Source organism: Raphanus sativus, chromosome 3, assembly GCF_000801105.2.
Source record: "Raphanus sativus cultivar WK10039 chromosome 3, ASM80110v3, whole genome shotgun sequence".
NCBI classification, from domain to species: domain Eukaryota; kingdom Viridiplantae; phylum Streptophyta; class Magnoliopsida; order Brassicales; family Brassicaceae; genus Raphanus; species Raphanus sativus.
The window spans coordinates 19,967,312-19,981,968 of NC_079513.1; the positions used below are offsets into that span (position 1 = coordinate 19,967,312).

The following is a 14,657-nucleotide window of genomic DNA, read 5'->3' on the forward strand; positions in this document are numbered from 1 at the left end:
GGTGTCTTCATGGCGTAGAAAATTAATGGATTGAACACATTACCATCATTACTTAATGAACACACAGCCAAATCATTTTTTTTCCATGAAACTGCAAGAGTCTTCTGTGTTACATATGTACAAAGTCACAACTATATCATTTCTCATTTGAACCATTACGTGCTAACAAAAAGAGAAAGATACCATCAATACGTGTATGGTTGTATATAAAGACAAAAATATCCGAATCGGAACAAGTGATCATTTAATTATTGGCTAAAACGTTCGTATTACTGACTGATTGTTTTTTTAGAATCCTACTAACAAGAATGCGGTCAACTGTGATGAAAATCTGAAGAGCTTTTGTTTGGGTAGCAACAAATTAAGCTATTCGAGTTTAGCTATTTTTCAGTTGTATTGTTGATTTATTTTATTTTTTTAAATATCTTAACGTTAGTTAGAAGGTATACCTATATAGCTGGTCTAGTATATTTTCTGTATTTTTAAGGTGACTCTTGTTTTTCTATATTGCTTGGTCTCATATATTTTTAACGATGATAAAGAGAACAATGTTTCGGGTTAACATCTTATTGGTAAGCAATACATAAGAGATGGCAATTTAATGGGGCATCTTTAATTTTTTAAGCATTGGCATCGTTTGTTTAATCAAAAGAAATGTAAGATATACTTATTTATATGCATACTGAGTCAATGTGATTTGAGACCAAAATCAACAAAAATCCTATTATTGTTGTATTTGTTAAAAAAAAAGAACCAAACAGAATATTTCTGAAATCTTTTTATTAAGATCTTTAGCGTATATATTAGAATAATTATAGACATTCAAATTGGATGATTTGGTCATTTCAACTTCAAACAAGTGTAGTTTTCAAAAAAAAACAATGCAATTTTCAAAATATAATCTCAGGTAAAGGTATTTTTCCAAATTTCCCCCATATTTAAACCAATAAAAAAATCATATAAAATTAATTAATTTTGTGTTAAAAATCATAAAAAGATACTTAATTTGAAATAAAGATTTTAATATACAACAGCAACTAAATTGAAACAAAAGAATAGTTTGTTAAAGATATTAACAAGATTAACTGCTCTAATTTTTAAAAGTGGGATCTTAGAGCGAAAATATCATATTACAAATAATAGTATAGATATGTATAATAATAACTAATAAAGAGTAAGATGTTTATATAGCATGGTATTAAAACCAAAAAAAAAACTAGTTCTCTCTTTTCTTCAAATCTTTTTTTTTCTCTCTTACACGCCAAACTTGGAAGTATCATTTGGTCATTGGATACATTGATCAGAATTGAAAAATCACCTTCTTGATTCGTTGCTTTGGTTTTTATAATTTGTGCTGCAGGAAGTGATGTTTTGGGAGCTGAGGCAGCCACATGGTGATCCAGAAGTGTTGGCTGCTGAATCCAGGGAACAATATTACAAGGTACCCTCCTATTCGTTAGATAATCATCCTTTCACGGTATGGCTACTTGTTTTACGGTTTGAGCACTCATGAAAAGCGCATTGGTTTTGCACGAAACTCTTTAATATTCATCGACACTTCGGTTTTTACTCTCTTTGACTTTTTGGATTGTTTTTCTGCAGCTGAAAAATAAGCTACAGCTTCTCACAGTTTATTTCATACACACCAGAGATAACACTTAGGTTTGTCTTTCTCCTACAAAAAACATCAAAACCTCTCAAAATAAATATAATTCTATCTGTGTTGGAACTTCTGTTAACAGTTTTGGTGCTGGCTTGATGGGTTCATTAGCTTACATGAGAATGCTTGGTAACACTGTAGATGCCATGGCAGATGGTGCAAGAGTAGTTATGAAGAAGTACGTGTTACCTCTTAATTCAAATTCATTTCGGTTTAACTATATTGAGAAGACTCTCACTCACATTTGTCTTTTCTTCTTGGCTGGATTGATCTATATCTGATAGAGGTGCAGCTGCACAGCCACGGTTACTAGTACCGGTTGTGTTGGTTATGATAGTCAATAGATGGAAAGCGTAAGCCTTTTCTCTCTTGTCCATTACCATATCTTTTTCATTGCAACTAACTTGGTTTCATCAATCAGATTTACTTTTTGAATTTTTTTGGCAGAATACTTGTTCCTCAGTATGGATTCATGCACTTGGAGTTGATACCAATGTTGGTTGGGTTCTTACAAAATATCTACATTCTTTCAAGCTATAGAAGAAGCCGTCTCCATTTTCTACTAAATAAAAGTATAAAACGATGTAATTGCACTAAACTTCAGTTTATATAACAAGTTAGTTTGTTCTGTGTTAAAAAAAAAGTTATATTTGTTCTGTGTTAAGGCCAATGATAGGTCAAAGTCAGTGTTGTAAGAAAATGTAATATAAATTCATTCGTAGCTGCAAACCACAACAGATAACATTACATAGAAATCAAAATGCATAAAAGAAATTAAAGTACTTAAACCTAAGTGAAGTAAACATAGAGAGTTAACCTATTAACTCTTTAAGTTTCAGACCAAACCAGGTCCAATGTTGGTCTGATCGTAATCTACGTGAAGTCTTCCTTCGTAAACATAATCGAGCTTCTCACAAGTCTTCTCAATCTCTTCAACATCTTTCTCGGAGCAAGTATCATCGGCAACAACAACGGTAGTTTCGTTTTTCTTCAGGTTTGTAGTTGGCGACTGAACGATGCCTCCAAACAACAATCTTTACGACCTTGTCGTTTCCAAAAGTGGTGCAAGAAATGACTTTCGCTTCCATTTTTTTCTTTGAGTCTTTGTTTTTACTCTGCTTCTCTGACGCAGTCGGACAACTTTAGGATTAGCAAACACTAAACCTAGAACGAATTCAAGTTAGAAAACTCTGGAAATCCACTAGATTAGATAAAAGCTCTCAATTAGAATAATTTGTGTCTTACAAGAGCCTAGAACCTCTCCTTATATAGAGAATGATCTCAACCATAAAATAGGAAAAACCAAACTTGAAAACAAAAAAGGAAAAACTCAAAAAATGGAAAATATAAAAAAGGAAAAACTAGTACATCTTTCCTACATCAGTCTCCTCACGTGAAAGGCATGTTTGATATGCATCAAACTCTTTAATCATCATAATAAGCTCTTTGGTTCTTACTCTTTTTGGATTGTTTTTTTTTTTTTTTTTTTTTTGCAGTTGAAAAATAAGCTTCTCACAGTTGGAATTGGTGGTGTAGGTTTAGTCTCAGCTTATATTTCATACACCCCAGAGAGATAACACTAAGGTTTGTATTTCTCCTGCAAACAACATCAAAACCTCTCAAGATAACTGTAAATCATCTGATCCGGACTTCTGTTAACAGTTTTGGTGCTGGCTTGATGGGTTCATTAGCTTACATGAGAATGCTTGGTTAGATGCCATGGCAGATGGAGCCAGAGAAGTTATGTAGTACCTGTTACCTCTTGAGAAGGCTCACTCACATTTGTCATTTCTTTCTTGGCTGGATTGATCTGATAGAGCCATAGAGGGGCAGCTGGACAGACACGGTAACTAGTACCGGCTGTGTTGGTTATGATAGTCAATAGATGGAACGTGTAAGCCTTTTCTTTCTTCTCCATTATCATATCTTTTCATTGCAACTAACTGTGTTTCATCAATCAGATTTACTTTTTGAATATGTTTGGCAGAATACTTGTTCCTGAATATGGGTTGATACTAATGTTGGTTGGGTTCTTTACTTACAAAATTGCTACGTTCTTTCAAGCTATAGAAGAAGCCATATCCATTTCTACTAAAAAAAACCGATGTCTAAAAGCACCAACTTCAGTTTTTATAACAAGTTAGTTTTGTTCTGTGTTAAGGCCAGTGATCAGGTCAAAGTCAGTGTTGTAAGAAAAATGTAACTAATAAACTCACATATAAAACTCATTCATAACTGCAAAATGCAAGAGATAGCTTAGAACATAGAAATCAAAATGCATAAAAGAAATTAAAGTACTTAAACGAAAGTGAAGTAAAGCATAGAGAGTTAACTTTAACTCTTTAAGTTTCAGACCAAACCAGGTCCAATGTTGGTCTGAGCGTAATCTTCGTGAAGTCTTCCTTCGTAAACATAATCGAGCTTCTCACAAGTCTTCTTAATCTCTTCAACATCTTTCTTGGAGCAAGTATCATCGGCAACAACAACGGTCGTTTCGTTTTCTCCAGGTTTGTAGTTGGTGACTGCACGATGGCTCGAAACAACAATCTTTATGACCTTGTCTTCTCCAAAAGTAGTGCAAGAAATCACTTTGGCTTCCATTTTTGATTTATTTTGAGTTTTTTTGTTTACTCTGCTTCTGTGTAGAACTAAGAGAAGAAGAGTGATGGATCATTTATATAGGGAAGAATCATGTAAATGTTTATGGTGCAATGTAATCATGAAACATACATGCATGTAACTGAAAGTGGACCACCGATTTCATTTTGCATATGACTCTCAGTAGTGTCCCCACTAGATAATAATATCACAAGAATTTTTTTTTTTTTTAAACACAACAACTTCATTCAATTAAAATTAGGTGGAGGTCATAAAGACTTATTAACATCTAGAATCTGTTTTGAAAGCTCATCAGCTTGTCTGTTTTTCTCTCTCGCAATCCAAACAAAAGACACTAAAGAAAATTCAGACACTAAACAGAGTATGTCAGCGACAACTCCATATATCTTGTTATATTGTTCCCATTCTTAATGACCTAAGCTCTTGAACATTTAATTCTCTGCACTTGAGTAGACCAGTTAGTAGAGTAAGCGCTTCTCCCATCAACGGTGAAGAAACCCACCTCTCTCTCACTGCAAAACTTCCACGTGTCTTCGTCCTTCACAAGAAATTAAATAACCCTAAATATATCTGAATTAGTCGAGAACCAGGCATATAATGTTAAGGTAACGTGTCCTATAAGTTCCGTAGTTTAGTTGGTCTATGTTTTGCTTGCTTGGGATGATAACTCAGATTGAGAGATGCAAGTTTTGTGGATGATAGCTTATTTCTTTTCATAAACTCCATTTAGATGGTAATTAATTTGTTTTAAGTTCTGACTTGTTATTGCTCACTTATTAGTTATTATTGTTCTGTTTATTATGAGGTGTTTGTCAGCAGCAGCATATGCATCACACTTGCTAATTTCATCTTTGTTTAGAAGATAATGGATGGATGAACGAAGTGATTACATTCAAGAGCTCTTTATTTTTCCCAATAAGAATAGCATTACATATATATATATATATATATATATATATTTATATATATATCTATATTTTTCTGAAATAGACCAAAATGCTCTTTAATAACCAAAAACACTGCCTGTGAGACCATGACACTGCTTGGTATTGTCTACATTTGGTGCCTCTATCAAAACTGAACTGAGAATTTTTCTCAATAGAGCCTTGAAGCTCGCATGATCTTAAACGTTAAGCCACTCAAGTTAATTTAGTAGCAGAGATCGAAAAGAACCTGGGCTGCTTTTTGAGCTAAAACTCCTTCGGCTCATATCCCACCACAGAGAAGTGGTGCTAACACAGTGTATACTCACAATCTAGCAAGCCTCTAAGTATCTCTTCACAATTCGGGCGTTCCTGAGGCTCTGCCCAAAATCTACAGAGAAAACATGGCAACATATCTCAGACTGTAACAGTTGAATGTTATGAGAGAACAAACGAAAAGAAGAATCAGATGTTCAAGAAATATGGCGTATAACAACATCGAACCTGCAATTAGTTTGGCTCAGTGGACCATCAGGAATCTCAAGACGTGACCGTTCATGCGCAACAGCAAAGATGACCTAAGAAACAGCCTTTCAACAATCAGTCCAATTCAACATACACTGAAAAAGTAGTTAAATGTAAGAGAATGAACATCGCTAGAAGAATCATGGCACAGCATATTGTACCTTCTCAGGTGGAACACCTTCCCATGGTTTACGTAGTGTAGAGAGCTCCCACATTATGACACCAAGACTAAAGATATCACATTTCTCCGTAAAAGGTTCGTTGCGGATGAGCTCTGGAGCCATCCACTCTGGTGTACCAGCAGATGAAGTGTCCTTCATGTTTTCATCAGTCATTATCCTCGACAGCCCAAAATCACAGATCTTGACTGTCCAATGTTTGTCCACGAGACAGTTGGCACTTTTTAGGTCACGGTGAACTACTTTCATCCGGTGTATGCACATCAAGCCCTTAAGCATCAAAATTAAAGATACAAACCAGCAATATGTAGTTTGAAATATACTATCTAGGGAAATATGTATAAGATGCTCTTGTTTCTTATGTTAGAGTGAGACAAATCAAGATTGTTCACTCCATTAAAATATAGTAACTTAATAAGGAACTATCAACTAAAAATAAAGATGACATAATAAGCCTCAAGCAGTGAATAACTAAATCCTCAGATTCACAAACCATGATCCACACTTTGAGCATCGAAGGCAGAGCACATAAAATTGGTAACATTATAAGCAAGCGCTATGTACCTGCAGATGTCTCTTAGCATCCTGAGCCTTCTGTGCCAGCTAAGTTTCTTCTTCTGACCACTCATGTGGATCAAATAATACAAAGATCCCAGCTCCATGTATTCCGTGATCATGGATAAACGCGGAGGTTTTGTGCAGGCACCCAGAAATAGAACAACTGCAAAATCATAGATCACAACTTGTCTGATAAGGTAAACTAAAGAAAAATATCCCAGACATGTCTCTACAATATTACTTAATAAAACATGACATGAGAGAAGCTAGAGTTAATGAGGAAAACAAAATCACCATTTGGGTGGCGAACTCGGCTGAAGAGAGAAGAACCACAATGCCCGAGCAAACATGCAAAATAGTTAGTACATGTAATCATGTATACATGGATTGATCCAAGAATAACCAAAGCAATTGATAACAAGGTACCTGAGAATCGATATCTCATTGCAGAAATCTTCCATGTTTTCAGCAGTAAGATCTTGCTCCAGAAACAAATTTGATAGCAACATCTGTCCCGTTCCACACTCCACGGAAAACTTCACCAAAAAATCCTATAGATGAAAAACATAAAACAATGATCCTTTATACTACAAAGCTAAAGTAATTGAAAATGAACTAAGAACTGTATTGTCTATATCAAAGATAGTAGTAAATTTAGAGCAGCTTACCAATCCCCACCCGAGTTCCAACAGTCAGCTCTGAGAAGTCAATGTCCCATTCTTGATAGGGTAACAAAGGCTGATTCTGCAATGTGGAAGACTCAACCACTTTATTCCACGTATCCTTCACGGCAAAATCTGAAGGCCCTCTCCGTCCGAATCCTTGACTCCGTACGCATGAGGGGATGATGGCAACGACATTGTCTTCTTCGAATTTAACACATCATCAAGATGGAGGCCAGACACCTGGGAAATCACAACCGAAGAAAGCACAAGAGTTTATAGAGGTAGGAGCCAATAGATTAAACTTTTCTTTAGTGCAATGACCTATGGGAAAAGAACTGTACAACACAATAGTCACACAAAGATCCCCAACTTACATTTTTATTGATGCCTGAGCTGTTTCCATCCTCTCGGCCATGCAAGAGACGGGCTTGCTTTGATTTCTCATACATTTCTCGTACAGCGCTTCAAAAATTTGTAACATCGAAGTCAAACACAAGAAAATCATAGTGCCACAGCTAACTCTTAATGAGTTTTTTTCTCACAATTCTCTGTACTTTTTATAACAAAGTTAGAAGGAGTGCCGTTACGTGGTTTACGGCTTTTGTGGCAATGAGAGTGAAAAAAATAGTTTCATGTTAATCACATTAGTACACCACCATCCTACAGACACCTAAAGCATCTAAGAGTTTGCAGATAACAGTTTCTTTTTTATTCTAGAGGGCTCATGCCGTAATTTCATGTGATATAATGAAAGTTGTTAAGATGATTAAAGATTTTCAACTTAGATTAACAGAACAAATTCGAATAAAGATCCTTTAATATGCAAGCTGATAATTAAACAAATGCTTCTAAACGACGAAAGAAGAAACAGTGCACACGGTTGAGGATACCAACCTTGCAATGTCATCCCCAATCTCCGGTGTCATCCTGAAACTTCGTCGTCTAGTTTTACGAATTTCTAATGTGGATGAACTGTTAAAAAAGATAAACATATTAAAAAGTTGTTTGGACAGCCAATCAAATATACATATTTCTCTAGGCATCTAGTAATAGTCAGATCAGAATTCTGATAAACAATGCAAGACTAGTAATAGTAAAGCTTAGGGTCTGCAACCACAGCATCATACGTTGATTTTAAAATATGTGAGCAAATATCGAAAATCTAGCTAAGAGTTGAATAAGCAACTAACTATACTGGAATGTCCAGTCAAACATGCTGACTAGATGTTATGGAAAAGGCTGAAGAATTTGGTATGCACTAATGTAAAAATGAGCTACCTTGAAGGAGATGCATCACCCGAGTAATCCCTAAATGAGTGCCTACCAGTACTCAACATAGATCGTCCACGTGATCGCATAGATGGGTGTTCTGGGCTGCAAATGTAACAGATTGCCGACTTTTTATCAGTTAAGTATAAAGAAAGTCAAAGAAAGGCACGCTTCAAATAACTCGTACAGAGTCGTCAATGTAATGATTTGTGTAATTTATTTTCTATTAACTATAACCCAAGCTAAAAAGAGCACGGAAAAACCTCGAGCTAGCTGTTCTCTGTTCAGCAATCACTTTTCTGCGGCTACGTCTCCAGAACACAGTGGCAATATTTGGTTCACTATGTGAGGTGTTACTGAAGGCAAAAAAAAAGAGAACATTTCTATCATAAACCCACCATTAAAGATACAACTCGTCAGAAATATATGTCACAGGTACCTCAATTTTCTTTCAATGGCTGTAGCAGGTCTAAGCATCAAATTATGCAATGATGCATTTGGATATCCTTTTTCATCTTTTTCTGTACTGTAACATAGGAAACGGTTCATCACTCCCGGGGAAGCATATAAACAAGAGATGCGTCTAGAATGATCTGACTATAAAAAATGGTTTAGCAAGAATATCACACAACGGAAAGCTGACCTCTCAAGATCTCTTCTCTCGTATAAAGGACTATTGGGCTCCAAAGGCGAATCACAAGAGTCGTTTTCTGCAGAATCACTCTCTCCAGAAGGTGTGATGTGTGACATGAAAATTGCCTTGGCTGATCGAGGCACCAACTGACCAGGAAAACGGATTAGATCGACTAGTAGTTCAACGGAGTTCAGCACGACTATAACAGACATGTGTTTGTTAGAGTCCATGCAATCCACAGTCCCATCATTAGGCAGACCCTGCTCATATAAGAGAAGGTTGATTTGTTAGAGACAAATAGCACAAAATTAAACAGGATGAAACAGTAGAAGTTGAGGCTCACCACCACCAGGCGACTTTCAAGTCCTACAGTATCAGCTAAAACTTTGAACAAAATCGCCCGGGCTCGACAGCACCCACGCTTAATTTGGCCAAGCAACTGAGCACCATGGTTTTCAAACAAGAAGGCATTCTCCTCCAGAGCAAGCTTTGAAGGGCTTTCCAGTGTAGGACGCTTGTAAAAGTCAGACACCTGTTTAAAGATAAATGAATAAATGCCCAAGAACTGTGACAAAGAGAGAAAAGTAACTTAAGAGAGTTCCTACAGTTCCAGCTATTTTCTTGATCATCGAAGCAGGATTTGAGCCGCTGACAAGTGTATTGATCAACTGTTTAAGCATGGCGAGCTTCTTATCCTTGTGAAAATCAACAAGAATGACTTCAATTCTGACACCTTCCTCTCCCAAAGCATGAAGCTCACTCGGAGTAGGTAGTCTATTATATAGTTCCTTTACTCTCTTGTCCTGCAGCAAAAATAAAAATAAAAATTCACATTAGAAGCTGTATCTTCCTGATAATAAGAAAAATAATAACTGCTCACCGGAACAACAGAGTAAAAACCATTAGGAATGGGTTCACAAAGCATTCCAGTATCCCAAAGAAGCTGTGATGCTCTTTGACCTGGAGAGACATCCTGCTCAACACTCCTAGGAGGAGACTCCCTACTCAAACCCTCACCTTGAGATTCAACAGAAAGCAACTTAACCCTTTCCGCAAGTTCTGAAGATAATGATTCATCTCCTCTCTCTTCCATCTTTCAGATAATTTATCAAGGTATGTCTCTTTACCCCATAAGAGGCTGTCTAAATCGAGAACAAGGTTCTGATTGGTGTAGAGTCTGACCCATCTGCTCTTGTTTCTGCACTTGTTTCTGCACTAGATAAGAAAAAAAAAGAATATGTAACCTTGTAAGGCAGGTAAAACTAGCAGACAGCAAAATAACATGGGCTTTAAAACAAAGGTTTAGTTTTGTTTGCCCACCGGATTGGTATTAAAAAATGAGCAAACCAAGAAGACTGTATCGTAAGTAAAGCAAGCAACTTTATGACATCAATTCGTTATTACTCCACCATTGGCCCCACAATAATCAATTATCACTAGAAAAGATTCGAGAATAACCTCAAAAAAAAATCCGCACAAAAGGTAGTACACTTCATCACACATTGATGAAGAGAAGCTAAATAAATCATCTTAATTTCATGACATTATTACGAATGTCTGAAGTCTAACAAGAAACACTAATGAAACCTCTCGTAATCTCCTAACCAATCAAATTGCAGATACCTAATTCAAAGAATAACGTATTCATCTATAATTGTAGGAGTAACGAATTCAACAAAATCGAACACAAACCTAACTGAAATTGAAAGACGATTAATATGGAATGGGATCGAGGAGAGAAATTGTAAAGGAAACAAAAAACCAAAGAGAATGAGGAAGGATCGAGGAGAATCGATTATACCGACGATAGCAATGAGGATACAGAGCATATCTGAGAGAGGGCTCTTCTTCTGACAGATGAATGAAGGAGCGAAGAAGAAGAAAGAGAGAGGAGGTCACGTGGGAAGGAGGGAGATAGTGAAGAAAGATGGGGGGAGTGGTCACGTGAGTTTTGGGAGAACGGATCGAAGAGGGGACCCACTGTTAAAAGAAATCCAGCTGGCGATGGGCTGTTGGGCCTCTACACTGTCCATCAGATTTCATACGATTCCAAGGCAATGGCTGTCCCTATTGGACCCTACTTTGTTTTTCTTTTTTTCTCGACTTCGATTTTTATTAGCCAATTTTTACTGGATCTCGAAGAATTTTTTTTTTTTGATCAACCATCTCGAAGATTTTTAGGATCCGATTGATTGAGACTTTGAAGACATGACTTTTAAATTTAAACTGGCTGTTAAAACTTTTACCTTTTAAAATGTTCTGATGTAGCTTTAGAAATGTTTAAAAACATGGAATTGTGGCTTTAAGAAAATAAACTACGCAGAAAAGTGAAATCAGTTATTTTAACTGTGAAAATTTTAAAGAAAGTTTTTATGAATTTAGAGAGTTTAAACGCCTGACTGAAAATGGCTTTAGAATTAAGTTAAAGTCCCAACAGCCTGGAGAGTTTAATTGCCAAACACCAATCACAAAGATAATGATGCACAATCTAGTACTCTCTCCGTTTCATAATACTTGATGTTTTAGGCTATGCACAATTATTAAGAAATTTGTTATTTATTTTAAAAAGTATGATTAAAATATAAATTTAAAACTATTTAGCTAATTACAAAAGACACTGTTGAGTATGATTGGTTATACAGTTTTTAATAAAGTAAAAAGTAACATTGAAAGTTGAAAACATCATGTATTTTGAAACATCAAAACTTCCTAAAACTTCATCTATTGTGAAACGGAAGGAGTATTTTCTAGGAACATTCAAGAGTTATCTACACTTAACTAATTGTCCATCATTTTTTTAACCACCAAGAAAATACATTATTCTACTTACAGCCAGGATGAAACGTCTCTTATAAACCATAAAGTTACAAAAAAATCTGACCTAATCCATGAGACTTATACAGGACATCAATTCTGAACCAGGAACATGGACCATCACATGATTTGAGTGAAATCCAAGGATCGACTATATTTACACCGTAGTGCTTGTTATCAGATCTGTCTTTTTCACTGGAGTCAAAGTCTCAGAACCCTATTGAAATGTCAGGAAGGAACACAACTTTATTTACTCGTGCGTTAATACCCTTGTTCAAAAACGCGGCCGAGTAGCCGCGTTTGCGGCCGCTAAAACGTTAAACGCAAGCCAACCGCCGCGATTAAGACCAACTCGGCATAATTATGCGCCACATAATTAATCGACCGTTTAGTCTAATAAAACGCTTAAAAATCGGATTAATAACCGACTTTTACTCAATTAATTTTTGGCCCAATCAAACAAGTGGGCCAAGGCTTAATAGAATCATGTTTTACTTAGGAAGAGAAGAGATCATACCTTATTTATACTAGTTGATTGCCTTCAGAATTTTTATCATAAGCGATGTGGGATGTTGAGATATTGACGTGTCTCTTTTTCTATTTCTTTTTTTGCTGTCGTGTTTTGCTGTGTTTTCTTACTGGGTTTTAGATGGGTTTAAACAAACTTGGTAACTTGTGTTAGGCTTTGGATAAGCCTCCTATCAAACGTTGTTTTTTGTTTAAAAATTATATACATGATAAAAAATGTGATTAGTTTAATTTTTTCCATGAAACATATCTTTTAATAAATCTAACATAGGTAGTTGAAGTGTTAAACTATAGATATATGATATTTTTTATTTGTTTAATCACCTTCGTAGCTTTGAATAATTGTAGTTATATGTTAATAAGTATTGAAGTTCGTGGTACATTGTCTATATACAAGCTGATGACCAAACCCAAAATATAATCCATAACATTAATACAATAACAAATTTTTAAAAATATACATGTATTTATACCTAAATGTTTGTATTATATGTATAAACATAATATTATACGTATAAAAATACAAAAATTCCTCCCCGCGTACTCCCCGAATTTTTTCCGATTTTTCAAAAAATCGCTAGGCCCGGATGTACCGCACGCGTAACTCCTAGCGAGTTTCCGAACAAGGGTTAATACATATGTATGCATTACTCAGTCTATTTTGGTGAAAATGAAAAGTTATTGCTAAGTACGGAATAGTTCATGAACATCAGGAACAAAATATAAATGTTGAAAAGATACACAATAAGCGTGAGATTCCTAAGATAAATGTAGAAAATATGATAGGTACTAGTATGTACCAACGGGTATCTGTGTACTGGTGTATTAACCACTGAGAAACTGTCGGCAAAGGACATTCCTAAATGACGCACGTGAGAAATGAAAAGGATCTGTAGGTAGGTTTATTTTTGTGCAAAAAGAATTTATGTTAATGGAATAGTAAAAGTTAGAAATTAAATTAATCTGATTCGAGTTTGGTCCAAAAATCCGAGTTGAGTTATTTCCTTTTTGGATTTTCACCTCAACTATATAAGGCTGATTTTTTTTCTCTTTTGGTATATAATCTCTTCCTATTTTGGACTATTTATATGTCATAACATTCAAATACTTTTGTCAAAAAAAAAAAAAAACATTCAAATACTAGCAGTTATTAATGTTCTAGAACGAAAAAGAAACAGAGAAAATTAGCAATGGTCCGTGATGACACACACAAAATAAAAAACAAAAGTACAAAATAAAAAACAAAAGTAAAGTCAGGAAAACAAAGAACAGTAAAGTCTTTAGTAACCTGGATGTTGATGCCATGGATACACTAAAACTGGCTGAAACGGAGGCTACTATGTGGGCTGCGGCCCAAAAGTTGACTATCCGACACACTATACCACAACAAGCATATCAGCCTCTTTCAATTTCAGGGAGATGGTGCTTCACAGATGGTTCGAGGAAGGATAAAGACTCTTTCTCGGGACAAGAATAGTACAGTACTCTAGAAGGATATGAGAGATTAATGAGGGCACGAAATGTTCGGACAAGTATATCTCCCCTTCACTCGGAGGTAGAAGCATTGATTTGGGCAATGGAATGTATGAGGAATTTACGTCAGTTTCAGATTACATTTGCAACGGATTGTTCTCAGTTGGTGAAGATGGTTTCGGAACCAGAAGAGTGGCCGGCGTTCGCAAGTTATCTGGAGGATATCAGAAGCTTACAAAGTAGTTTCCATAGCTCACAGCTCATCTATGTACCAAGGACGGAAAATTCAAGGGCGGATCGTTTAGCACGCAGTGCCAGACAACAATTGTCTTTTGTCATTCACATGGATGCCGAGCTACCGGTTTGGTGTACAGAGTCAATATGAGTCTGTATGTTTGATGACAAAAAAAAAAAAAACAAAAGTCCAAATTTTTCTTTAAAAAAGACTAATATGTGAAATTGATTAATTTGCCTTGGTCCTTAATTAGTCCATAATGATCATCAGAACAACATATAAACATTTTGTTCTCACAGTAAAAAAAACATAAACATGTAAATATTTCTGAAAATAGAAGCGACTCGAGACTGGGCCCAAAAAAGGAAAGAAAGCCCATTCTCTAGAACGAAATAGAAACATAGGACTAGCAAGTAACCAACGGCCAGGATAACTCCAACACAAGATCCGATCTGATTGGCTAGTGCGACAGATAGCCGCAATATCATTGGTCCACGTAATCGTGGATGACATAAGTCTACGTTTCGTGGTCTTCCCATAAAAAGCGCTTCCGGAGACTACCCCTATATAAAAAG

General features: G+C 35.8%; 1 protein-coding gene and 2 pseudogenes across 1 annotated transcript; all 3 read right to left on the bottom strand.

Moving 5' to 3' along the window:
* Window positions 1-2,495: 2,495 nt before the first annotated feature.
* Window positions 2,496-2,748, bottom strand: LOC130509814 (oxysterol-binding protein-related protein 1B-like; annotated as a pseudogene).
* A 1,112-nt stretch (window positions 2,749-3,860) lies between these two features.
* Window positions 3,861-4,293, bottom strand: LOC108847040 (oxysterol-binding protein-related protein 1B). Its single transcript, XM_018620208.2, has one exon. The coding sequence runs from the start codon at window positions 4,259-4,261 to the stop codon at window positions 4,010-4,012; it is 252 nt and encodes an 83-aa protein (XP_018475710.1). The 5' UTR covers window positions 4,262-4,293; the 3' UTR covers window positions 3,861-4,009.
* Window positions 4,294-5,266: 973 nt separating this feature from the next.
* Window positions 5,267-10,972, bottom strand: LOC130509189 (serine/threonine-protein kinase EDR1-like; annotated as a pseudogene).
* Window positions 10,973-14,657: the final 3,685 nt, after the last annotated feature.